At 60.1% G+C, this 24,510-nt stretch overlaps 2 protein-coding genes across 2 annotated transcripts; both read left to right on the forward strand.

The window, feature by feature from the left end:
- The first annotated feature begins 340 nt into the window (after window positions 1-340).
- Window positions 341-17,552, forward strand: Col6a1 (collagen, type VI, alpha 1). The gene is made up of 35 exons (XM_005375923.2): window positions 341-552; window positions 1,176-1,305; window positions 2,424-2,624; window positions 2,858-3,017; window positions 3,118-3,246; window positions 3,321-3,341; window positions 3,887-3,907; window positions 3,986-4,030; window positions 4,539-4,592; window positions 4,946-4,990; window positions 5,090-5,116; window positions 5,499-5,525; window positions 5,614-5,658; window positions 5,933-5,986; window positions 6,127-6,189; window positions 6,851-6,913; window positions 6,994-7,047; window positions 7,130-7,165; window positions 7,361-7,423; window positions 8,492-8,554; window positions 11,980-12,042; window positions 12,182-12,244; window positions 12,427-12,477; window positions 12,620-12,655; window positions 12,925-12,987; window positions 13,123-13,188; window positions 13,509-13,544; window positions 14,026-14,062; window positions 14,309-14,317; window positions 14,676-14,809; window positions 14,994-15,103; window positions 15,185-15,368; window positions 15,461-15,641; window positions 15,999-16,028; window positions 16,146-17,552. Exons 1-35 carry the CDS (start codon window positions 456-458, stop codon window positions 16,766-16,768), a joined length of 3,084 nt encoding a protein of 1,027 aa, XP_005375980.1. The 5' UTR covers window positions 341-455; the 3' UTR covers window positions 16,769-17,552.
- Window positions 17,553-19,882: 2,330 nt separating this feature from the next.
- LOC102015807 (40S ribosomal protein S2-like) lies at window positions 19,883-23,871 on the forward strand. Its single transcript, XM_005375924.2, has 2 exons — window positions 19,883-20,357; window positions 22,430-23,871. Exons 1-2 carry the CDS (start codon window positions 19,996-19,998, stop codon window positions 22,728-22,730), a joined length of 663 nt encoding a protein of 220 aa, XP_005375981.1. The 5' UTR covers window positions 19,883-19,995; the 3' UTR covers window positions 22,731-23,871.
- The last annotated feature ends 639 nt before the right edge of the window (window positions 23,872-24,510 follow it).

Consider the following 24,510-nt stretch of genomic DNA (forward strand, 5'->3'; position numbering starts at 1 on the left):
TTTTGCACCTCTGTGCTTGACTCAGCTGTGAAGAAATATTCCCAGGAAAAGTACTGGGCATCTGAGAGTCCAAAGGGTGTGAAGGCAGCTAGTAGCTGGGGACGGGTTTTGGAGAGAAACAGCCAAAACTGCTGCACAGAGCTTCGAGTCACGAGTCCCTTTCCAGGCATCTTGCTGTCTCCCACTTTGGGCCGGAGCTGTGGTCCACAGAGTCCCCGCAAAGCCCTGGGCGGCAGAGCCCTCAGCGGGGCGCCTCGCTGGGCAGAGGGGCTTCTGATTTCAGAGGCCAGGGAGGGGACGCTGCAGTGACTCAGCGGCTGGGCGCTGCCCGCCCCCCGCCCCGCCCTCCCCGCCTCCCGCCGGCCTGGCTGCAACTGCAGTGAGTGAGCGGCGGAGACAGCCTCGCTCTGCGCTCCCTCCGGCCTCCTCGACGGTGACCCGGGCGGGCCTGCAACATGAGGCTGGCAGGCGTCCTGCTGTCCCTGCTGCTGCAGGCCTGCTGGGCGGCCGCACAGAACGTCCAGGGGGCCTCCAAAGCCGTCACTTTCCAAGGTGAGTGCCGGGCTGCTGCTCCACTCTGCTTTCGGGCCGGGAGGAAACTGGGGCAGGACACAGCCCAGGGCCAGCATGGGGCGTCCCCTCGCCCCTGTCTCCGCCAGGCCTGTGCTCCCGTCACCTCTTGCTGCCAGGGGCCGCCAGGCCGGGAGACTTGGGAGGGACCCTGTGAGGGGACCGATCGCTATGGGCCGGGCCACTTTCCCGTGCTCCGCAGACTGAGTGATGGGCAGACGCTCATTTCCCGGCTCCTCGCCAGGCTAGAAGCGGGCTGACCTTTGCGTCCACCTTGCTGAAGGCCGTGCTTTGGGGGCTTTGCACCCAGCTTGGACACGGAAGGAGAAGGGATCTATGGTCTCCCCCCGTCTGGTCCCGGGATGCTGTTCTCCAGGGTGGGGGCTGGGGTTCGCAGGCCGGGTGGGGCCTCAGCACAGGGCTGTGCTGGCCTCCGGGGTAGGGCCTCTGTCTCAGCCCCTGTCTCAGTCTTCTCGCTGTCCAGCTGTGGTCACCTTTCATACATCTGGGTGCTGGGCTGTGGGGCTGGTTGGAGCCCCACGGGGGAGCTGGGCGAGGGGCCTCACGCAGCCAGGAGGTGCGGCTCACAGAACCGCTTGGCCCAGACTGCCCAGTGGACCTGTTCTTCGTGCTGGACACCTCTGAGAGCGTGGCCTTGCGGCTGAAGCCCTACGGGGCCCTGGTGGACAAGGTCAAGGGCTTCACCAAGCGCTTCATCGACAACCTGAGAGACAGGTAGGGACCCAGCCTGGCAGGCAGAGAGGCTGCCAGGGCCCAGGGACCAGTGGGCAGAGAGGCTACTCAACCTCCACCCACATCCACAAGGGAGAGGCCAGGGGAGGCGGAGGGTGAGGCAGCAGGTTCCTGGTGCCGCCTGGCCAAGGAGCAGGGGGCAATGTGGAGGTGGACGCATGAGCCCCACACAGGGACACTGTGCCCCTCAGCACTCTGGGGCTTGGGAAGTTGGGCCCAGCTGCCGCTGTGCGCAGGGCCTGGGGCCCTCACAGCCTGATGCCCACACGGGTATCAGGGCCTCTGCTGAGACCAGAGCCCCTGTCCCTGACATCCGCAGCCCAGGGCCTAGTAGCCCCAGCCACCTCCATGTTTGGGACCACCAAACATGGTGCGTGTGGGCGAAGTCCCTGGGCCTCCCACCCGCCATGCACCTGTCTGCAGATTCTCTGCACTGGATCCCAGGGAGGGCTGGGATGGGACCTGGAAGGGTCAGGCAGGAGGCCTCTGGGCCCATGTCTCCTCTGTGGTGGGTGGGGGATGGGCTCTGCCAGCACAGGCCCCTCCCCTGGTCCCCCCACCCTGCTGGTCCCCTCTCCCCACTGGCCAGCCTACCCAGGCCAAGCCTCCTGCCCACCAGAAGGGGCCGTGGGATCCAAGGGCACATGTGAGACCAGCATGAACCGTTCACCCTGGGCTGGGCAGCCCCAGGTCCATGGGGAGGAGGAGGGCGATGTGAACAGAGCCTGGGGGAGGAGTACCTGGACAGCTGTGTGGCCTGCGCCCCCTCAGGGTATCCTCCTTCGCTCAAGCTCCTGTGCCACAGTTTCCCACCTGTGAAATGGGGCACAGCCGCCTGCTGTACCAGCCCTGTAGACGCCCAGGGCTGGGCTGGGACACCCCAGCCCGGCAGAGCCACTGGACCCACCCTGGGGGCCCAGGTCCCTTTGGACCTGGCTTCCTGCCCCTGGCTCAAGCTCCTAACGGCCCAGGATGCCCAGGGCTGTGCTGGCCTCCGGGCAGGGCCGCTGTCTCAGCCACAGCCCGGGCTGGGCCTCTGCCCACGTGAGCGCTTGGTGGTCAGCACGTGCTCACAAGCACTCCCCGGCCGGTCTCCACAGATATTACCGCTGCGACCGCAACCTGGTGTGGAACGCGGGCGCCCTGCACTACAGCGATGAGGTGGAGATCATCCAGGGACTCACGCGCATGCCTGCCGGCCGCGACGAGCTCAAGGCCAGGGTGGATGCCATCAAGTACTTCGGCAAGGGCACCTACACAGACTGTGCCATCAAGAAGGGGCTGGAGCAGCTGCTGGTGGGGTGAGCGGCCCCGTCCTCACCCGTCTCCCTCACCCTTCCGCAACACACACTCGAGCACCTTACCTCCTATGAGTACTCAGGTCAAGCGGGGAAATGCTCGCCTGTGTGGCAGAGAGGCCGGCACTGTCCTGAGCTGGCCTGGGTCCCCCTCGGGCCCCCTCGCCTCTGCGGGTCTTTGTGCTGCCAGGCCCCGGGGGAGTCGTAGGGAGGGCCTCACACTGCTGCTCCCCCAGGGGCTCCCACCTCAAGGAGAACAAGTACCTGATCGTGGTGACTGACGGGCACCCCCTGGAGGGCTACAAGGAGCCATGCGGGGGCCTGGAGGACGCTGTAAACGAGGCCAAGCACCTGGGCATCAAGGTCTTCTCTGTGGCCATCACGCCCGACCACCTGGTGAGCGCCACCCTCCCCTGCCCGGGGTGCAGGCTGACCCTGGCCCAGGGGAAGGGGTATCACTGCCCTGGCCCCCCTCACCTGCCACCCCACACCCCAGGAGCCACGCCTCAGCATCATCGCCACTGACCACACATACCGGCGCAACTTCACGGCGGCAGACTGGGGGCAGAGTCCCGGCGCTGAGCAGACCATCACCCAGACCATCGAGACCATCGTGGACATGATTGTGAGCACCACTGCGGGGCGGGGCGGGGCGGGGCGGCCGCAAGGGCCGCGGCTCAGTCTTCCCTCTCATTTCAGAAAAGCAATGTGGAGCAGGTGGTAAGACCCCTCACCTGCCTCTGGGCCTGTGGGGGTGCGGGGCAGGCACTGACTGAGGGCATGCACGTCTGGCTGCACACACACGTGGGAGCATGTCCAGGCACATGTCCTGTGTTCAGCACACGTCCTGTGCATGTATGTGGAAGTGTGTCTGGGCATGTGTCCTGTGTACATGTGTGGGAAAGTATCTGGGCACATGTCCTATATGTGCCTCTGGCAGTTAGTCCAGGTGCATGTCCTAATGCATGCATGTAAAAGCACACGTGTGCAAGCATGTTGGGCATGTGTCACAGAGCACACATGGAAAGCATCATGTCTAGGCACTTGCCCTGTGCACACGTGTAGGAGCATGTCCCAGCATGTGTCCTGTGCCTGTGTGTGGGAGAGGGCCCTGGTACATGCATGTGGGAGCACTTCAGGCATGTGTCCCATGCGCACACGTGGGAGCACGTCTGGGCACCTGTCCTGTGCACGCGTGTGGGAGCGTGTCCAGGCGTGTCCAGACCCCTACCTTCCACTCTGACCGTCTCCTGTGCCCCCCATAGTGCTGCTCCTTTGAGTGCCAGGTGAGTGTGGCCACTGCCCCACCCACCCCAGCCCCGCCCCCCGCCCGGGTCAGGGCTGACGTCCCCCACGTCTTGCAGGCTGCCAGAGGACCTCCAGGGCCCCGGGGCGACCCTGGTTACGAGGTGAGTAGCCGTCCCTGCTCTGTTCGTGGGGACACGTGGGCTCCAGCCTGCAAGCTGGGCATCCTGAGTCCAGCAGAAAGTCCCAGCAGTGGCCGGGGCTGTGGCCTGGCCTGGGTCTGGGACTCCAAGGCCCAGCAGGCTGCCCAGGAACCATGGTCCCCGCAAGGCCCAAGCTCTCCCTGGCGCCTGCTCGGATCTGGGGAGTGGACAGCCTGGCGGGGGCATCAGCTCCCACAGGATGATGGGGGTGGAGCAGAGTCTCCAGATCCTGGTGGCAGAGCTGTGTGCTCCTGAGGATCCGGGCCAGAGGAGTGCTCTGGTCTGAGGGGGACCAAGTGGTCCCCGGGTGAGGACGCTGGCTGGGAACGTGCAGGTGAGAGCTCCAGCACCCAGGACGGGCCTGGAGCCACAGGCGCTGCACATCTGGGCCCCTGCATGAGCAGGGTCCCCGTTCCTCCTTTCTGGAAGTGGACAGAATTGCCCCTGACCTGTCTGCTCTGCCCTGCAGGGAGAACGTGGAAAGCCAGGCCTCCCCGGAGAGAAGGGGGAAGCTGGAGACCCCGTGAGTGCCCAGTGCCCAGAGGGGGTGCTGAGAAACTTCCAGAGCCGTGGCTGGGTGCCAAGGTCCCCTGGCCATGCCTTCAGTGGGGGAGGGGCTGGACCAGGCTCGGACCTCTGCTTTGGACCTGGGCCAGACCCCCCCAAACCTCCTCCCTGCTGCCCCTACCCCCTCTAGCTGCCAGTCCCCTCCCCAGGTGCCGTCTTCTGCCGCTCCTGTCCCCTGTACCCCTCTTTGGACCACCTCTGGGACCCTTGCAGCAGGCCACACTGTGTCCCTCCAGCCAACCAGGCCTGGCCACGGCGACGGAGGCTGGAGGGGGTGTGGGTGTCTGACCATCCCCTCCTCTGTTCCAGGGACGACCTGGGGACCTCGGGCCCGTCGGGTACCAGGGCATGAAGGTGTGTGTCCCCTGCTCCAGGGCAGCCTGTGGGGGGTCCACGAGGTGGGCGCACAGCGCCACAGCCGTGACGCCCTCTCCCGATCTGTTCTGTTTGCAGGGAGAGAAGGGGAGCCGCGGGGAGAAGGTGCGCTTCTCCTCCCTGGACGCTGCTGGGGCAACCGTCTGGGGAATGTGGCCGGGCAGACCCCTCACCGCCACCTCTTACCCTGGAGAACAAGGCTGACCCAGGGATGGGCCCTGGGGCCACTGGGGGCTGGCATGGCACTGTCGCTCCCACAGGGATGCCCCGAGGGCTAAGGGCGCCCTCAACTCAGCAAAGCCTGTACCCTACACCTAGTCCAGACCCCCGGCAGGGGTGGGCACCCTTGGATTTGGGGCAGCTTTGTGTCCATGGGGGCCCTAGCCAGGTGGGCCCTGTCTCACCTTGCTGCTGGGCAGCACAGCTGTGGGGCGGGACCGGGACCAGCCCCTGCCCCAACCCTCACCCTCCTTTCCTGTCTCCATAGGGCTCCAGGGGACCCAAGGGCTACAAGGTGAGTGTGGGACGTGGAGTCCCCGCAGTACTGCCTGACCTTCGTCTGACCTTGGTCTGACCCTTCCGTTTGTCTTGGTGCCTCACAGGGAGAGAAGGGCAAGCGTGGCATCGATGGGGTGGACGGCATGAAGGTAACCCTGGGTGGCTGGTGTGCCGGCCGGGGGCGGCTCGGTGGGCATAGCAGTGACACGGCAGTGTCAAGAAGATGGGCCAGGTCTGATGTCTCCCGCGGGAACTCACTGCTCAGCCCCAGGTCCTCAGCGGGCCCCAGTGGGCCCCAAGCCACCCAGTTGAGCTCCAGGTTCCTGGACGTGGCTTCCCATAAGGGTGTGTGGGTAGAGCTGGGGACTGGCGGCTGCCCGCCTTCTGCCGCCCCGGCCACCCAGTCCTGTCCTTCTCTTCCAGGGGGAGACGGGGTACCCAGGCCTGCCAGGCTGCAAGGGTTCTCCGGGATTCGACGTAAGTCACTTCCGTTCCTGGTTTGGGCGCCGTGGTTTTCAGGAATGTGGCTCTGGCTGTCCCTGTCTGCCAGGCAGTGACTCCGGGGAGGCCCTGGGGACCTCTGCCCACAGTGACCTGACACCGAGTCTTCTCACCAGGGCGTCCAAGGACCCCCTGGGCCCAAAGGAGACGCTGGTGCCTTTGGACTGAAGGGAGAAAAGGTGAGTGGTGCGCAGCTCGAGAGCAGGGGCTTCGCATGCACGGGTCCAAGCGCAGGTGCTCCTGGGGGCCAGGTCTCCACTGCAGGTCCCATGGGGCAGGCTGGGAGTGTCCAGGTCTGGGGCTGCATGCCACCATGGACCCCTGCCACTCGCTGGTCAGAGCTGGGACTGAGCAGCCGCTGACACCCCACAGCCAGGCCTCCACCTGATCCCTGTCCCTGGACCAGGACCCGAGGGAGCAGGAGGCCCTCGTAGCTGCCAGCAGGCAGGGGTCTTTGAGTCCAGCCTGTGGCCATGGCTTCCACTGTGTTTTTCTGGGACTTCTGGGGGCCGGCAGGGAGTGCCGGGCAGGAGGAGTCGGGCTCTGACCCCACAGAGCTGTGGGAGATCCGGCCCTGGGCTTCAGGCCCTGTCCTCAGGCCTGCACCTCACCTCTGGACTTGACTCAGTGGGGCTTCGGGGTTCAGCCTTCCGGGTTTGGGCTGAGGTGCTCCGGGCAGTTTTTGTGCAGTTAAGGGTGGTGGGGGTCCAAGGAGGCCTGGGATTCACACAGCTGTGTCAGAGTGGCCTGAGGCCTGGCGAGGGCTGTGGATACTGGGTCCCTGGACCCCAGGATGACCTCATGGCTGACTACAGCCTCTGAGATCCTGACCTTCCCCAGGGCACAGCTGGAGCCATTGGGGAGCCTGGAAGGCCTGGGAGCTCGGGGCCACCGGGAGACGAGGTGAGGCCAGGTGGGTGGGGGCTCTGAGCACGCGGGGCTTGGTGGGGGCTGCATGGTGATTCTGCCCTTGCTGCCCGCAGGGCGAGCCTGGAGAGCCAGGACCCCCAGGAGAGAAAGGAGAGGCTGGCGACGAGGTGAGTGGGGCTCCATCCCCACCGGGCCCACAGGTCGGTGCACACACTGTGACAGCAGTGACAGCATCTGTCACTCTTCCAGGGGAACGCGGGACCCGACGGCCCTCCAGGAGAGAGGGTGAGTGGGGCAGTGGTATTGTCTCCACCCAGAGCCACAAGGGGGGCTGCCTGGCCTGGGCTGGGCCTCTGGGCTGTGGGTGGCACCTGCGGGTAGGGAGGCCCGACTTCCACCATGATGCCTGGAGGCCCAGCGCGATTCCTGCTTGGCTCCGAGTTCCCGCAAGCCGGCATCACACGGATCCTCTCCACGCAGGGCGGCCCTGGAGAGAGAGGACCCCGGGGGACCCCAGGCGTGCGGGGGCCAAGAGGGGACCCGGTGAGTCTGTCCTGATGCTGGGTGGAGGCAGGGTCAGGACAGGTCAGGCGTCGGGGTCGCGGGCCATGCCATGCAGCGCCCTTGGGTCTGGGCTTCAGCGCCCGCAGCCCCCCAGCACAGCCCAGCAGAGCCCAAGCCCTGGTTCTTGGCCCATCCGCCCTTATAACCCGGACAAGGAGAGCAAAGCCCTGGTCCCCTCCTCCCCTGCTCACCAGGACCAAGGGTTTGGCCTCTCCTACCCTGGCGGCTTTGTCCCTACCTACACACTTTGGTGGCATCCCCAGCAACCTGCCCCGGGCACCCCTGCTCCTGGCCACCTCTGCAGCCACACTGAACTATGGCTCCCTGACCCGATCTACCTGACCATCCCTCACCAGCTGCCATGAGGCCACCTTCCACCCTTAGCAAGGCTCCTCCTTGGAGAAATTTCCAGAGCCAGGACGTTGGGTCGACCTTGGAAGGGGAAGACCTGGGGCAGGCTCCTCAGGGAACCTTGAGGCAGAGACCCCTGCACCTCAACAGGGCCTGTTTGCCTCCCTGCCCAGTCTGTGGGGATGTGGGGATGCTGGGCTTTCTGTCCCCTGACCTGACAGGGAGGTTTTGCTGGACTGGCGGGTGGCTGATGAGGGAAGGAGGTCTGAGCACGCCTGGTGCCTCCTCACACCCCAGCCAGCATCCCAGCTGCCGCCACCTCATGTCCCAGCAAACTCACCCTGGTCTCTCTTGCTGTAGCCAGAGATTCTCCGAATCGGGGCTGGAAGAAGGCCAGGGGCAGCAGGAGTGGCTCTGGCCTCATGATGAGTTCAGCCTGCTCTGTGTGGCCTCTGAGGACAGGGCTGTTCTGGAGGTTGAAACCATGGGCCTCACCTGGCCAGGCCAGGAGTGGGCAGGTTGGAGGGAGGGAAGGATGAGGAGTAGCCTGGTGCCCACAGAAGACAATGGTTCTGCCCGGCCCTGGCCCACCAACTACCTTGCCCACCCACCACAGGCCGCTGTCCGTCCACTCCAGGGAGCATGGAGGGGGCCGTCCTGTGACCTGATCTCTACTCAACGGCTTGTCTCCCCCAGGGCGAAGCTGGACCCCAAGGTGACCAGGGGCGAGAAGGCCCAGTCGGCGTCCCTGGAGACCCGGTAGGGTGCCCTCCATGCTGGGCGAGTCTCTGGCCTGGCAGCTCTCACACAACTCAGAGACACATCGGCCGGCTGCAGTCTTGGGGCCACTTCCCATGGGACACCTCCCACAAGGGCTGCCCCCAGGACACTGGAGTCCTCACGAGAGGACTCTGAGATAAGTGCGCAGACCCTGGCCACCTGAGCTTGGACTCTCAGTCCTGGGTGGAGGGTGCCTGGGGCAGGTGGTAGAGATGAGCGATGCTGGGTGGCCTTGGTCCTGGGGTGAGGCTGCTGGGGGAGATTTGGGAGTCTGCTTTGGAAGGCTGCAAGATTGGGGGTGCAGGCGAGGCCTTCCAGCAACCGCCCCGGGGAGCGGAGGAGAGGCGCCTGGTTCCGAGCAGGGTCGCAGGGGCAGGAGGGTCCCGTGTGGGGGTCCGGGAGCGGGTGGCAGGACGGAGCAGCATGACCTCTGAGAGACTCCGGGGAAGCAGGGGCTTCCGACAACAGCGGGAGGAAGGCAAGAGCCACACAGCGGACTTCCTGGGCCTCCTGAGACTGCAGGTGGGCGGGACGGCCCACCCTGGGATGCGCGTGGCCCAGCTTCAAGACTACGGGCAGCCAGTGGCCTGTCCCCTCAGTGGCCCATGTGGGAGGCTGTGAGGCCTCTGTGCAGCCGGGTGCAGGGCCTGGTAGGCCTGTGAGGGTGGAGGCAGCGTTGGCCATGGGGTGGGGGTGGCCATGCGGCTTCACCCAGCACGGGGGTGGTGTCAGCGAAGAAGCAGCCCTGTGTGGGAGCCCCGCAGCCCACAGCATGGCATCTGGGGACACAGAGGTCCCTCCCTGCCGCAGGCTTCGGCCTTCAGTGTCCCTAGGTTGGCTTCCTTCTGCAGTCTTCCTAGAAGTGCTCCATGAGTGCGTGTGCATGTGCAGCGTGCGTGTGTGAGTGCGTGTGAGGTATGCCTGTGCACAGTGCGTGTGCGGAGTGCGTGTGCGGTGTATGGTGTGCATGTGTGGTGTGTGTGTGCAGAGTGCATGTGTGAGTGCGTGTGAGGTATGCATGTGCAGAGTGCGTGTGTGGAGTGTGGTGTGCGTGTGCAGAATGCATGTGCAGTGTGCATGTGCAGAGTGCGTGTGCGGTGTGTGTGCGGAGCGCGTGTGCAGAATGCATGTGCGAGTGCGTGTGCGGTATGCGTGTGCAGAGTGCGTGTGCCCATCATTCACAGACCACGTCGAGCTGTGACACTCAGTGGGCAGCATGGCAGTGCCTTGCGCGCCGGGCCTCCTGCTCAGTGTCCTGGCACTGTTGAAGGGGGTTCTGAGCACACCTCACCAGGTGCACGAGAACTGTCCTGTGTTCACCTCACAGAAGAGAATCCTGTAAGAGACACTGAGGTCTGTCCCCCACCCACATGTCTGTCCAACACCCGCTTGCCTCACACCTGTCACCACTAGCATCCATCATCGTCTCCCCGTCCACCCACCACCTACCTGTCACCCACAGATCCAGGTCCACCCACCTGCCCACCCCCACCACCCACGACACATCCATGGCTGCACCCCGAGGTCAACTCTCAGCGGCAGCATTTTGTGCAAGGGTGTGTGTGCCTGTGTGTGTGCACGTGAGTGTGCATGTGTGTGTGTTGTGCGTGTGTTGATATCCACCAAATAATTCCACAAGAATGTAGCCCCAGCCTCCTCCCCTCTCCCCAAGAGTGTGAGACACATTTCGCCGCTGACGCAGGATGTCAAGATTTCCAGAGCGCTCCAGGCGCAGCCATGCCCCGTGGGGCTGGCACACCCATCAGGGAGAGCCAGGTGCCAGGCGTGGGCCCTGGATTCTGGGCCCTGGATGTTCCCTAGTGGTCCATTGCATGGTTTGAGGTCTGCCCGTTTTCCGCTGGCCCATTTCTCGGGGTGAAGATCTCAGCCCTGGGTCACACGGCCACACGAGCCGCCCTCCACTTGTCTGTGTGCATCTGGAGTGGATGTCACAGGCAAGAGCGAGGTGAAGCCCGGCCTGCTGCTCAGGAGCTGCAAGCCAGCACTCTGTCCTGCGTCTGGGACTCGCTGCGAGCCCCACCTTCCTGCCCTCCCACCCAGTTCCGGCGACTCTGAGAGCCGTGTCACTGCCACCCGCTCAAAGGGCAGGGAAGCCCAGGGTGTCCCCCGTGGCCAGTGGTCGGCTCTGTGGACGGCTGGGCCTCGCTGCCCGGCACTGGCTGGGCTTGCTGTGCACCCGGTTGTACAGCAGCCGCCCAGGCACTGGCCGCACTGCCAGGGGCCTGGAGCCACAGCACGGGCGATGCCACGTTCCTAAACAGCCCCCACAGCCGTTACCAAGGGGGAGGACATTCCTGGGAAGTGTACGCTCTTTCAAATCCTGCAAAAAAGCAGCTGGGGGGGCCAGGAAGCACAGTGGGGCACAGGCCGCCGCCTCCCCGCAGAGGAAGCTTCGAGTCTCACCCAGCTCTCAGGCCCAGGCTACGGACACCCGCTGGACTCACCTGGCCATGGCACTCAGGCCCCTCTGTCTTCCCCATCCCCCTCTCATGCCTCACACCTGCCCAGGCCCAGGCTGGGAGGGATGCCAGCACAAAGGCTGGCAAGCATGCAGGCCTGGTGGTGTGCGAGTCGGAGGAAGCCCTGGCCCAGGAGCCGGCTGCCTGCGTGTTCTGAGCAGGGACACTGACGTGACCAGCACCTCGTGGCCGGCAGAAGCGGCAGGGCTGGGCTGGTTAGGGGACGGGGTGTTAAGGGCAGGCTGGAAACACTGTGAGAGGGGTGGCCAAGCATGGCCTTCTTGGGACGTGTGCCCGGTGCCAGGCCCCGGGAACAGATATCTGGTCTGGTCACAGCTGGAGGGCACAGGGCCCAGCAGTGATGTGAAGGTGCGCCAGCTCCTCCCTGGGCCCACGGCTGTTGTGTGCTGAGGACTCAGCCACGGGCTGGGCGTGGGGGCTGCAAAGTGGGGGCAGCGCCAGAGGCCAGGGGCTTGGGGACTGTCCGCAGGGGTGCAGCAGCCTTGTGGGACATGAGGGGGCCTCAGCACGCCCAGCCAGGGCCACAGCAGGAGCAGGGGCTGCTGTGAGGGGGCCAGGCAATGGCCTGTCCGCTCCTGGGGTGGTCTCATCCCTGTGTGGCCGAGGGTCTGTGAGGAGGGGCTGAAGGCTCAGGCAGGTAGGCTCCCAGCATGGGGTCCAGGACGGTCTTCGCTCCTGGAGGGACCCTGGGGATGGCACGTGGAGCTCCCACCTGGCCCTGGCACCCAGTGCTGTATGGGGCAGCCCAGCAAGGCCTGCTGGGGACAGCGATCTCCACCTGTGCCCCAGTCCTGGGGACAGGGGGTGGGACAGTGTGGGGACTCTCAGCTCAGGCCTGGGCAGTAGGGAGGGCTGAGCCTAGGGCAGCGAGGCTGGGGGTCCCACTGCATCTCCATCCCTCAGGGTGAGGCCGGCCCCATTGGACCTAAAGGATACCGAGGTGATGAGGGTCCCCCAGGGTCTGAGGTAAGTGCTGCCCCCGCCCCGCCCGTCTGGCCCAGAGGAGTGCACTGGCCGAGGCCCCGGCCAGCACTTCCCTACCCAGAAGGCTCTGTGCCCTACCCCAAACTGCGTGGGACTTGGCTATCACCCTCCCTGTCCTTAGGGTGTCAGAGGAGCCCCAGGACCCGCCGGGCCCCCTGGAGACCCCGGGCTGATGGGCGAGAGGGTGAGTGCGGGGGCACCGCTGTCTTCTGGGAGGGTCTGTGGGCCCAGGGCTGCACAGCAGCGGGGAGTTCCCGAGGGTGAGCACACTTCCGGCAAGCCAAGCCCGGAGGGGAACAGGGCACTGGGGAGGGGGCCGGGTGTGCCCACTGGCTCCTGGTGACAGCACCCCTGCTCTGCTCCCAGGGTGAAGACGGCCCCCCTGGAAATGGCACTGAGGGCTTCCCTGGCTTTCCCGTGAGTGCTTCCAGGCCTCCCTGTGCCCCACATACCCCCGCCACCCCCACCCCGGCCACCTGGCACTCAGCCCTAGACCTGGCGATGCAGCCTCGGCCAGAGTCCGCCAGGCCCCGATGTGACTGGCCCCTGTCCTCCACAGGGCTATCCCGGCAGCAGGGGCCCCCCGGGGCTGAACGTGAGTACACCCCACCTCCCTCTGCCCTGCCACGCTGTGCAACACACACGCGTGCATATGCACGTTGACATTTACACACGCACACGTGTGCCCACACAGTGCTCACACACATGCACGTGTGCAGTCACACACGTGTCGACACTCATACGTGAGCATGGTGTGTGGCATGCAGCACACATGCCCACGTGTCCACAGCGCCCAGCCGTGTGCACAGCGCCTTCTCCCTACCTCCACCCCCCAGACGCCATCACCTGTTCTGTCACCCATAGGGCACGAAAGGCTACCCTGGCCTCAAGGGGGATGAGGGCGAAGCCGGGGATCCCGGAGAGGATGTAAGTGGGATGCAATGGGGTGAGAGGGGGAGCCGTGGTGACGCGGAGCCAGCGGGCTCCCTGGGCAGGGTGCGGCTGCGGCTGGGGGGCAGACGGCGTGCTGAGGACGCGTGACCCTGCACCGTTTCCCTGCAGAACAACGACATCTCACCCCGAGGAGCCAAAGGGGCAAAAGGCTACCGCGGCCCAGAAGGCCCCCAGGTGGGTGGACCCCGAGACCACACAGGGTGGGGGGCTGGTGGGAACTTGGTGGGCTCCAGGGCGTGGAGGGAAGCACCACACCTTGTGGACTGCCATGGAAGGGAGGTCACCAGAGCAAGGGTGACCTCTGCGGGCAGCAAAGCCAGGCCCAGGGTGGCTGCAAGACCCTGGGCCAGCATTCTTATCTGCCATCAGACTGGGCAGCGCTCTGCCCAAGCAGTGGTCATGGCCCCCATGGAGGGAGACAACCAACCTAGGCTGGACAGGTCACTGACCCACAGCGACACCCCCCTCAGCCTCGTCTGTCTTTGCCCTGACAGGGTCCCCCAGGACACGTAGGACCACCTGGACCAGATGTAAGTGTTGTCTGCAGATGTCTCCTGGGATGACCACAGGGCCCTGGCCCATGAGGGGCTCACCTCAGGACAGCTGGGGGGGCCTGGGGACCCCAGGGCATGAGGTGACAACAGGACATGGAATGGTAATGGAGAACATGGCCACGGAGACATAAGATGACCACAAGGACACGGGATGGCCACAGGGCACAGGACAGCCACGGGGACATGGGCTGGTCACAGGGCACTGGATGGCCATGGGGACATGGGCTGGCCACAGGAGACACAGAGGACTGTGGGGCATGGGGTGGCTGTTGGGGACACCGCAGTGGGGACGGGGTGAGCCGTGCATGGGGCTCTGCCCAGTGGCAGGCTCTGGCGGCAGACGCGGTCCGCACACCCTGGGACATGAGATGCCCCTCGGAACCCCAGTCCATGGAGGCCCCAGGGTGACAGGGAGCCCCCGCCCCGAGCCTGCTGACTTCCTGTGTCCCCTACCCAGGAATGTGAGATCTTGGATATCATCATGAAGATGTGCTGTGAGTGTCTCACTGGGAGGACAGGCCCCTGCCAGCCCCTCCCTGCACCCCACAAGGACTTCTGGTCTCCCTGGGACAGGCGGGCGGGCGGGTGGGCGGGCAGGACCCTGGCCCCGGTGCCTTACACAGGGGAGCACTGGGCCACACAGTCCACTGAGCCTGCTGAGCCCGACGATGGGCAGAGCCTGGGGTGGGTAACCGTGAGCAGCCGGCCGCACTGAAGCCCCTCTCTCCCCTCCTGTCCAGCCTGCTGTGGTGAGTGTCCCCGGGGTCTGGGCCCCCTGTACTTCAGACCTTCACGCAGAGGACCCTGAGATGAAGGGAAGTCCGGGCCGTGCGGGAGCAGATCAGCACCGACTCCACACTGCACTGACTCCTGAGCCCACCGGCAAATGCCCCCTTGGGCCGTGGCCTGCGTGGCCTGGGGCACCGTCCCCGCTGTCCTCTTTCCACAGCAGCGCAAAGAGCCACCTCACAGGGCAGGAGCAGTGGTGCTGCCCCGTCTGCTGGCCTCAGGGATCAGCACTGGGACCGGGGTGGGCGTGAAGCAGCTGCCCCGTGTCCTCGGGCGGTGTGCGCCTGGGGCCAGGGCTGACCCTGCCGCCGCCCGCAGAGTGCAAGTGCGGCCCCATCGACCTCCTCTTCGTGCTGGACAGCTCCGAGAGCATCGGCCTGCAGAACTTTGAGATCGCCAAGGACTTCATCATCAAGGTCATCGACCGGCTGAGCAAGGACGAGCTGGTCAAGGTGAGGACACAGCCACTGCACCGGGCCGAGCGCCCAGGCTCCCCACTCAGCTGTCACACTGTCCGTCCGTGCGGCTCTGGGGCTCGTTCTGGGTGGGGACCCCGGCTGCACTGGGAGCCTGAGGCAAGGCTGAGTGGGGGCCCAGGGACCTCAGCTCCGGAGCTGAGCATGTCTCTCCCCGCAGTTCGAGCCAGGACAGTCGCACGCAGGTGTGGTGCAGTACAGCCACAACCAGATGCAGGAGCACGTGGACCTGCGCAGCCCTAACATCCGGAATGCCCAGGATTTCAAGGAGTGAGTGGGTGCTGCCTGCAGCCCCCTGGGACGGAGTGGTGTGCCCTGGCCTCTGGCCTCACCTGGCCCCTCTGCTCACAGAGCTGTGAAGAAGCTGCAGTGGATGGCAGGCGGCACGTTCACGGGCGAGGCGCTGCAGTACACGCGGGACCGGCTGCTGCCGCCCACCCAGAACGACCGCATCGCCCTGGTCATCACCGATGGGCGCTCGGACACCCAGCGGGACACCACCCCCCTCAACGTGCTCTGCGGCCCCAACATCCAGGTGGGCAGCCGTGTGGCCCCAGACGCAGGGGCTTCTCCCCCAGGACAGGCGCAGTCACGGGCCACACCGACAGCTCCCACCGTCCTCCACAGGTGGTGTCCGTGGGCATCAAGGACGTGTTTGGCTTCGTCGCGGGCTCTGACCAGCTCAATGTCATCTCCTGCCAAGGCCTGTCACCCCAGGACCGGCCGGGCATCTCCCTGGTGAAGGAGAACTACGCAGAGCTGCTGGAGGACGCCTTCCTGAAGAACATCACGGCCCAGATCTGCATAGGTGAGCCAGGCGGATACCGCCCGAGACACCACGGCACCCCTCCTACTCAGGAGCCCTGCTTCAGGGGGCACTGTCACTGTGCCACCCCACACTGCATTGCTCAGTGCCCCTGGGCACCTGTGGCTCCTCCCTAGGCCTTGGGCCTGTGCTCAGGTGATGGGCACATGGTAAGCAGCGTGGCCGGCGCAGCAGGCCTTCAGGCGGCCCTCCTCCTCCAAGCCTCCGGTTCCCCATTCTCAAAGTGGCTGAGGCTCTGCCCCACCCCGGGGGTCAGGAGCGGGGCAGAAAGCAGTGCCTGGGGTGTGGGGCACTGCTGTGTGGGGTGCAGAGGTTCACACCCAGGTCTTCTCCTTGCAGACAAGAAGTGTCCGGACTACACCTGCCCAAGTGAGTGGTGGGCTGCTGCGGGGCGGTACCCACAGGGGCAGGGTGGGGCGGCCTCTGGCTGGCTGCCTCTGCTCTGGGGGTGGCCTGGCACTCACAGCTGCCCACCCTGCCCCGCAGTCACGTTTTCCTCCCCGGCCGACATCACCATCATGCTGGATGGCTCAGCTAGCGTGGGAAGCCACAACTTCGAAGTTACCAAACGCTTTGCCAAGCGCCTGGCCGAGCGCTTCCTGTCAGCAGGCCGGGAGGACCCCACGGCGGACGTGCGCGTGGCGGTGGTGCAGTACAGCGGCCCAGGCCAGCAGCGGCCCGGGCGGCCGGCCTTGCAGTTCCTGCAGAACTACACAGTGCTGGCCAGCACCGTTGACAGCATGGACTTCTTCAACGACGCCACCGATGTCAACAACGCCCTGAGCTTCGTGACGCGCTTCTACCGCGAGGCCTCCTCGGGCGCTGCCAAGAAGAGGGTGCTGCTGTTCTCCGACGGCAACTCGCAGGGGGCCACGGCGGCGGCCATCGAGAACGCGGTGCAGGAGGCACAGCGGGCGGGCATCGAGATCTTCGTGGTGGTGGTGGGCCGCCAGGTGAACGAGCCCCACATCCGGGTGCTGGTCACCGGCAAGACGGCAGAGTACGATGTGGCCTTTGGTGAGCGCCACCTGTTCCGCGTGCCTGACTACCAGGCCCTGCTCCGCGGGGTCTTCTACCAGACGGTCTCCAGGAAGGTGGCTCTGGGCTAGGGCCAGGGGCACTCGCCACCCCAGGATGAGCCTCCCAACCCTGCCCATCAGGACTAAACAGAAAATGTGACCCAAGTTTTCCAGACTAGCTAGATGTTTTCAAAGGGAAGATTAGAAATCCACACAGACACAAACCTCCCCCTCAGCTTGCAGAGCTGATGTCTGCGTCCCCCTCCCTCATCGGGACTCGCCTGCCTCTCGGCCACCTCTCAGACCTCCCTCTGCTCCTGGCTGCGAGGGTCCCTGCTGTCTCCCTAACTCCCTGCTGCCCTCCTCAGGGCTGGCTTCCTTATCAGTCCTGCAGAACCCTCCTTATTGTTTGTCCCCACTAATAGTCAAAGCAGACCCTGCTGCTAGTTCAGGTGAGATGCTGGGCTGGTTTCATTTTTGGAAAACCAAGGTCAAGGTCAAGAGGATTTTTTCAAACACAAAGCATGAGGGGTCAGGTCCTCCCACCAGGCGCTCGCCAGTGGCCCAGTGGACCCTGGTCCCAGGCCTCAGACTTCCGTGGCTCAGGATGGAGGACACTGGCTCTGACCTTGGTTCTCCCAGCCCTAGAGCAAAGGTGCTGCCTATGAGGGCCCCACATTGATGCAGAGGCCTGGTCTGGATCAGACGGCCAAAGCATCCTCAGAAACAACTCGAAACTTTCTCCTCCAGATAGTGGCTAGTCTTGTGTTTCACTGAAGATTCTTTTTATGTCTATTTTATTCCTACTCCTCCTGTGTTTTTTATCAGTCCTGTTCATGTCAATGATCTCTGCTAATAAAAGTTCCCAATTCTCTCTGCGGCTCTTCCCTGCCACCTAACCAGCCATGCACCATTCCTGAGAAGCTGATTGCAGGCGTGACTGTCCCTGCCCCAGCTGGGGAGGTGCTGCCTCTGTGTGTTGGTCAGCTCCTTGTCTCTGGGACGAAACACCTCCATGTACAATGTGAAGGAGAAGAGATTTATTGGCTCGTGGTTTCAGAGGTTGCATAGTCTGCTGGTTCAAAGGCAGAAATATCTGGGGGAAGGATGTGGTGGAAGAGAGCTGCCCACCTCATAATGGCCGGGAAGCAGAGCGAGCAGCACAAGAGACCCGGAGAGAAAGTGAGCAGGGAAAGATGGCCTCGTCCAGGTCTCAGCTCATGACCTCCTTCCTCTGCTTTCTAAGAGCATGTTCAGCTATGCACGCACCAATAGACTAATCCACCAGTGAGGTTATTATCCCTGATGCAACCACTTTCCAAAAGCCTCACCTTTGAACTCACGAGACTCGGGGCATTTGGATCCATACCATAAGACCGTGGCTGGACACTGCCCAACAACATCCTGGAAGTAGACACAGTGACACAAAGACCTCACCACACCTGCAGGCAAAGGTGTAGGGAGCACCCAGCACCTCAGGCCACAGAATTAGAACCCAACCAGGTTAAACTCCAAAGGATTAGAGTTGTCAATATCTTGACACTGAAACACCATAGGAGTTGAGAAGGCGAGTCAGGGTCCATAGGCCTTGAGGGAAGATACTAGGGAGGGCGGACTGGCCCTAGAGCAAGTTGACAGTTGGCCTTTGGGACCAGGCCTTGGGCGTGGCCAAGAGGTGGCTTCTGGCCTTGGAAGGGCTGCACAACAAGGGACAGGCACATGGAAGCAGGTCTGGACAGTATTAGAGAGAGAAGTTTATAGCCATTAGACTCCAGGATTCCTGCTGCTCAGCCTCCCCAAGGAGGAGGGCATTAGGGGAGAAGGAGAGGGCAGGGGACCAGTTAATGAGGACATGAAGCCTAGGGACATGGGGCAGGGCATGGGGATACCCCTCACTTGAGTGCCACCATAGCAAGACCTTGGGAGCCCAGCCCCCAGAATGCCAGGACTCATTCTGCCTAGGTAAGGAGCAAGCACCCTCAGTAGAAATGGGGAAGGATAGAGGGACACACACATAACAGAGCAGCGCCTCCTCTGGGGCTGTCCCCACCCCGGGTCATCCACAGCCCAGCCAGCAAATCCACTCCACAGCTTCTTCAACTGTAAACTGGGTTAGTGACATGGTGGTACCCACTTGAGAGAGCCATGGGTAGCCCAAGTTTCCTCCCCAAGCAGAAAGCCCTGGGCTAAGACATGGAACCACCAGGATCTACTCACCATAGCCAGCAGCCCCTCAGCCAATAGGAGCTAAGACAGAGGACACAGGCTTCCATGAGCAGCGGTCTTAGGGATGAAGAGCCTGGGCCTGGGAAGGACACACCCGCCCCTCTCTGCAGTGCTCCCTGGAGTCTGCCTTCCTCATCTTTTGGGCCCTTCCCAGTCTCCCTCAGGTTTGCACACAGGCTCCAGGTGGGCAGGAAGCTGTGGTCCACCCGTCAAACTTGGGTCTGGGATGACTTCTCCATATACCCTGTCTCTTTGGCTCCATGTCCACTGTCTCCAAATGTCCAGGTGGTCACAAGGGACCCCAGGCAGCAAAGACTGAGAGGTGACTAGGGCCCAGCCGGCACACAGACCCTGCAGGAACCCAAGGGAAGACCTGCCCTCATACGGCCCTCTACCCTAAACAGTCCCCCACCCCCAACAGTGAGTCTCCAGCCTCTCCCCTGGACCTGTCCCACTACTGGTTCCACTGCTGTGTGCCTAAAGCCAGACAGAAATATCATGGTGGAAGGACATGGTGCAGGAAAGATGTTTAGCTCCTGGCATCTGGGAGCCAGAGAGAACCAGAGGAGCCAGGGAGCCAGGGACCAGAGACAAGATAGGGTCCCCAAGGAGGCCCCCTACTCCTTTCTATTCAGTCTCACCTCCTAAGTCTTCCTCACTTCCCAATGATGTCATTGAATTACAGATCACTGTAGATTAATCCATCAATGGAGTTAGAGCCCTGGTGACCCAGTTACTCCCCAAAGCCTCACCTTTTAACAGGACGTTTTTTGGAGGACGTCTTCAATACAAACCACAACATTATGCAAAACATATTGGTCCACCTCTTCACGTACCCAAAGTCTCAACAGTTACAGCGTTTTTCAAAGTCCAAGTCCGAAGTCTCCTCTGAGACACAAGGCAAATGCTCAGCTGTGAGCCCCTGTAAAATCAAATGACAAGAGCTTGTTCCTCGGGGAAACCCCAAATAGCCAGTGGCTTCCAGGCTGCAGGCGAGGGTGCTGCAGGGGCGGGGGCACAGGACTCAAGGCGGTAGGGCCGAGGACAAGGAGAGGATTCTTGTCAGGGAGCTGGGCCAGCTGGTCAAGGACATGAAGATCAAGTCTGTGGAGGAAACTTATCTCTTCTCCTTACCCATTAAGGAGTCTGAGTTATTGACTTTCCTGGGCACATCCCTCAAGGACGAAGTTCTAAAAATCATGCCTGTGCAGAAGCAGACTCGTGCTGGCCAGCAGGCCAGGTTCAAGGCATTTGTTGCCATCGAGGACTACGACAGTCTTGTTGGTCTGGGTGTAAAGTGTTCCAAGGAGGTAGCCACTGCCATTCGTGGGGCCATCGTCCTGGCCAAGCTCTGCACTGTCCCCATGCAGAAAGGCCACTGGGGGAACAAGATCAGCAAGCCCCACACTGTCCCCTGCAAGGTGACGGGCCTCTGTGGCTCTGTGCTGGTGCATCTGTATTACGTTAATAACCCTTAGTTATTGTGGGTTGATCAGGCCCGCCATCTCCCGAATGCATGCACCACGAAGGCTTAAATAAATAAGAAACTGAAATGATTTCAGGGCTCCACAAGGGTTCAACCCTATTACAGACTTCAAGGTTCTCTGGGCTGACACCAAGACTTCTCAGAGTGGGCCCATATTTATTAGGTTTTCAAATAAAGGAGGATGATACTGAAGAAAATGCAGGAATCTGGGCAGGACTTGGGAAACCCTTTACGGAATTCTCCAAGTAATACTTATGTTAATTTAGGAGAACTATGTTTTTTCGTTTTTTTTAATTTAGATTCATGTTTTGAATAAATGTAATAAACAGATAAACCATGATGTAACAAGTAACAGGCAAATATAAAATGTAGATTTCAGATTTTTTTTTTTAAAATCTAAATTCTTGTTAATTAAGAAGAAAACACTGTTACTTTCCCAAAATACAGAATTGGATTTCAACAAAATGATTTAACAAAATAAGGCACAATGTTTAATAAGGCAAGATTTACACACAAGGTTGGTGTAAGGTTACAATGTTCTGTTATGTCCTGGGGGCTGAGGGCAAAGTACTAGAACTGAAGAAGCTTAAATACTCTTTTTAGAGCATTTACCATTATAAGGTAATATATAAATTTGATACAATAAACTAAATCTAGAAAATAAAACTTCATTGTTGAATCATACCACTGAGTTACTCATTTTACCATTAACCTTTAGTTAACTATGTATTTATAAAGATATTCCTAATTCACAGAACTTTAAATACAGAAAATTAAGATACCAGATCCTGCATAGTAATAAGAAGACAATGCATTTTCAATATCCTTTGTTGATACTTTGAAGGCTCAAACTTCATGAAAAGTTAAGATATTGAATATTTTAAAATTTTCTTCCATTATGATTTTGTTTCTTATGAACACAAAGTGGGTTCAGCACACAACTTCAGCACAAGTCTCTACGTGACTGCCATAGTCCTTTCTGGTAGCACATCAACGTTAACTACTTAAATTCATGACAGAATTCTTCCACATCAATTGCAGACAGAACCAATTTGGTAACATTTTCGCAATATTGGCAATAGTAATGTCAATCTTACCCCAGTTTTCTTCCTTTAGCTGGAATTTTGAATAAAATAATTTTATCCAATTTTATTCTCAGCCAAAGGAATAAAATATGTTCTGCTCAATGCAGATGGTCTTTCTGCCATGGCTTTCTGCCATGACAGTATAAAAACACTGTTCATTTAACTAATTGATTTAATGTGTACTAGATTTTTTTTTTTTCTTTTGTCTTTTTGAGACAGGGTCTCACTATGCAGTTCAGGCTAGCCTTGAGCTCACTTTGTAGCCCAGGCTGTTCTCAAACTCGAAATGATCCTCCTGCCTCAGCCTCCCAAATGCTGGGATTACAGGCATGTACCACCATGCCCAGCTATAGGAGAACTATGTTATCTCCAGGAAGGCCTTCACTGCAGGAGTGAGATGCCTGTAGCTACAGTCTCCTCTTAGCTAATGGGGCTTGAAGCCAAACCTCCCCAGCTATGACCTTATCTTGTCTTTTGAGGCCTCATGGCTTCACCCACCATTACAGGCCTCAGTAGGGACCAGTGAACATGGAAAGCCAATTGGTAAAATAAGTCCTGCTTAGAGCTGCTTTGTAGTGGTTGTCTTGGTTACTTTTCTTTCATTGCTGAGACAAAATACCTGACACCTAATATTAAGGAAGGAAGGGTTTATTTAGCTCAGTTTGTGGAGGTTTCAGTCCATACTTGGCTGGCTCCAAGGCAGGGTGGCACATGGCAGAGGGCAACAATTCATGGTGGCAGAAGATAGCAAAAGCAACAAGAGTAAAAGGGGAGGAGCAGTGGCAGGCAACCTCTTTCCCTCCCTTACATTGTATGCAAACTACCCGTCCCAGGGGCGGGTGTAGCACTCACACCCATAATCCAGCATTAGACTATGGATTGATCAAAAATCCATGACTGCATGAGGATTTGGGGGGACATGCAGACACAAACCATAACAGTGGTCTCCATCACTCTGATCCCTGCCCTCAGAGGCACTGGCATCATCTCAGCTCCTGTGCCCAAAGAGCTGCTGCTGATGGCTGGGACTCATGACTGCTACCCTTCTGCCAGGGGCTGCACTGCTACTTCGGTCAACTTTGCTAAGGCCACCTTTGATGCCGCATCCAAGACCTACAGCTACCTGACCCCTGACCTTTGGGAGGAGACTGCGTTCACCAAGTCTTCCTATCAGGAATTCACTGACCATCTTGTGAAAATCCACAGCAGAGTCGCTGTCCAGAGGACTCAAGCTCCGGCAGTAGCCACAACATAAGTGTCCTCACAGAAGAAAAATACAATCAGTAAAACCTGGAAAAAAAATCAAAAAACAAGATACAATGGCACAGAGTAAACATTCCCATTCCAAAAGGAATAGGGAAGCGACTGTAAACCGGTTAGAGACCGAGCACCCAAACTGCACCTCGAAACTCATTTATCACAAGCTGCTAACATTGCAATTAAACCTGAATACTAACGTTTTAGGTTAAGAAAAACACTTGTTATCTGGTCCTCAGTTGCTGGGGCAACTTGGCTAGTCGGCCTACAGACAGGAGTCTGTGCCTCAGCACGGGAGCTGTAGGTTCACCACGACGGGATAGGGGAATAGAAAGGAGAAGGGATCAAAGCAAGACTAAAACCCAGCAGGTCAAACATGAATCCCTGGGCTCCACGTCCAGCATCCAGGTCATGGGGTGGCAAGATGTGCGCTTCGAAGGGCTTATGCAACCCTACACCTACTGTCTTCATAGCTGCAACCCACGTGCACTCTCTCAGGCTGGCTCTGCTTGGAGCCTGCAGATTTCTTTGGGAGATGTTCCATGTTTCTGGCATCTCTAGCTTCCTGGGATTCCCACCCCAGCTCCAGCTCCGTGCGTTGCCCTCTCAAGGGCTACCCCGGGGACTCTGACTCTGCACACACTGCCCAGCCTCCTAGGCTGTCTTCTGAGGTCTGGGTAGAAGCCTCCAGGAGCCTGTAATTCTTGCATTCTACTTTCTTGTGAAACCATCACCGCATGGACAGTGACAAGGTCTCCCAGTAGCACAAGCTGCAGTCCACAACCGCAGTGCCCTCTGAAGGCCTGGCTGGCTGAGTGTGGGGAACCCTTCCCCGGTGGTGTGGAGTAAGCACAGTCCCGGAGACTCTCTGCAAAGCTGAGTCTTCCAAGGCTTACACTTGTATACCCTCAGACTTGCACCAAGCAGAGTCTGGCCAATTCCTGAGATTCCGTCAAGGTATCTTTCCTATTATCCCAGTGCAAAATACTTGGCTTCTTTTTAACATCACTAATCTCTTCAGAACACACACCTTCTTTGGCCTCAATTTTACCTATGCTTTTCTGCCCAATCTGCAAGCTTTTCTAATCTTCCTGGCCTGCTTTCTGCTCCCAATTTTCACTGTAATCTAGCTAAAAGCAGCCAGCAATATCCATGCCATGAAAGTTGTGCTCCCTTGAAATTTCTTCCACAGATTAGTCTATGTTATGGTTGAAACATTGTGTCAACTTGGGGAGTCTAGAGGTTTGGCTAAGTAACTCAGCAGGAAGGCAGGATACTTACTTTGTATACATCCTGAGCCTGTTGCAGAGGAGGGCATGGAGATTATGTGAGAGCTACATGCCCCTTAGGTGGGGGTAGTCTGTTTACAAAGTAAGGCAGGGAAAGAAGCTGCTTGCCGCCATTCCCGGGTTTGCTCTGGCTGCCTTGCTGTTCGGCTGCCATTCCCCCCTTTGCTCTTGTTGCTTTGCTACCTTCTGCCTCCGAGCCAGCCAAGTATGGACTGAAACCTCCACAAACTGTAAGCTAAATAAACCTTTCCTTCCTTCATTTTCGGTGTTGGGTATTTTGTCTCAGCAACGAGAGAAAAGTAACCAAGACAGTCTATCACCTTTAAATTCAGCCTCCTGCAAAGTATCAGCGTATGAACAAAATGTGGACAAGTTTTCTTGCCAGAATGTAACATGAATGGCTTCTAGTCCAATACCCAACACAGACTTCTTTTCATCTGAAACACTGCGAGCAGTCTTTTCTGCCCACGTTTCTATTAGTAGCTGTCT

This window comes from Chinchilla lanigera, unplaced genomic scaffold (genome assembly GCF_000276665.1).
Source record: "Chinchilla lanigera isolate Chin_1 unplaced genomic scaffold, ChiLan1.0 scaffold00006, whole genome shotgun sequence".
In the NCBI taxonomy this organism is placed as follows: domain Eukaryota; kingdom Metazoa; phylum Chordata; class Mammalia; order Rodentia; family Chinchillidae; genus Chinchilla; species Chinchilla lanigera.

Excerpts from the sequence above, each read along its gene's own strand:
- LOC102015807 (XM_005375924.2), top strand. The coding sequence starts at position 19,996 with ATGAAGATCAAGTCTGTGGAGGAAACTTATCTCTTCTCCTTACCCATT. Across the intron at positions 20,358-22,429 it reads TGTGGCTCTGTGCTGGTGCA|TCTGATCCCTGCCCTCAGAG; the intron begins TCTGTATTACGT and ends GGTCTCCATCAC.
- Col6a1 (XM_005375923.2), top strand. The coding sequence starts at position 456 with ATGAGGCTGGCAGGCGTCCTGCTGTCCCTGCTGCTGCAGGCCTGCTGG. Across the intron at positions 5,526-5,613 it reads GGGGACCCAAGGGCTACAAG|GGAGAGAAGGGCAAGCGTGG; the intron begins GTGAGTGTGGGA and ends GGTGCCTCACAG. Across the intron at positions 12,043-12,181 it reads AGGGTCCCCCAGGGTCTGAG|GGTGTCAGAGGAGCCCCAGG; the intron begins GTAAGTGCTGCC and ends CCCTGTCCTTAG.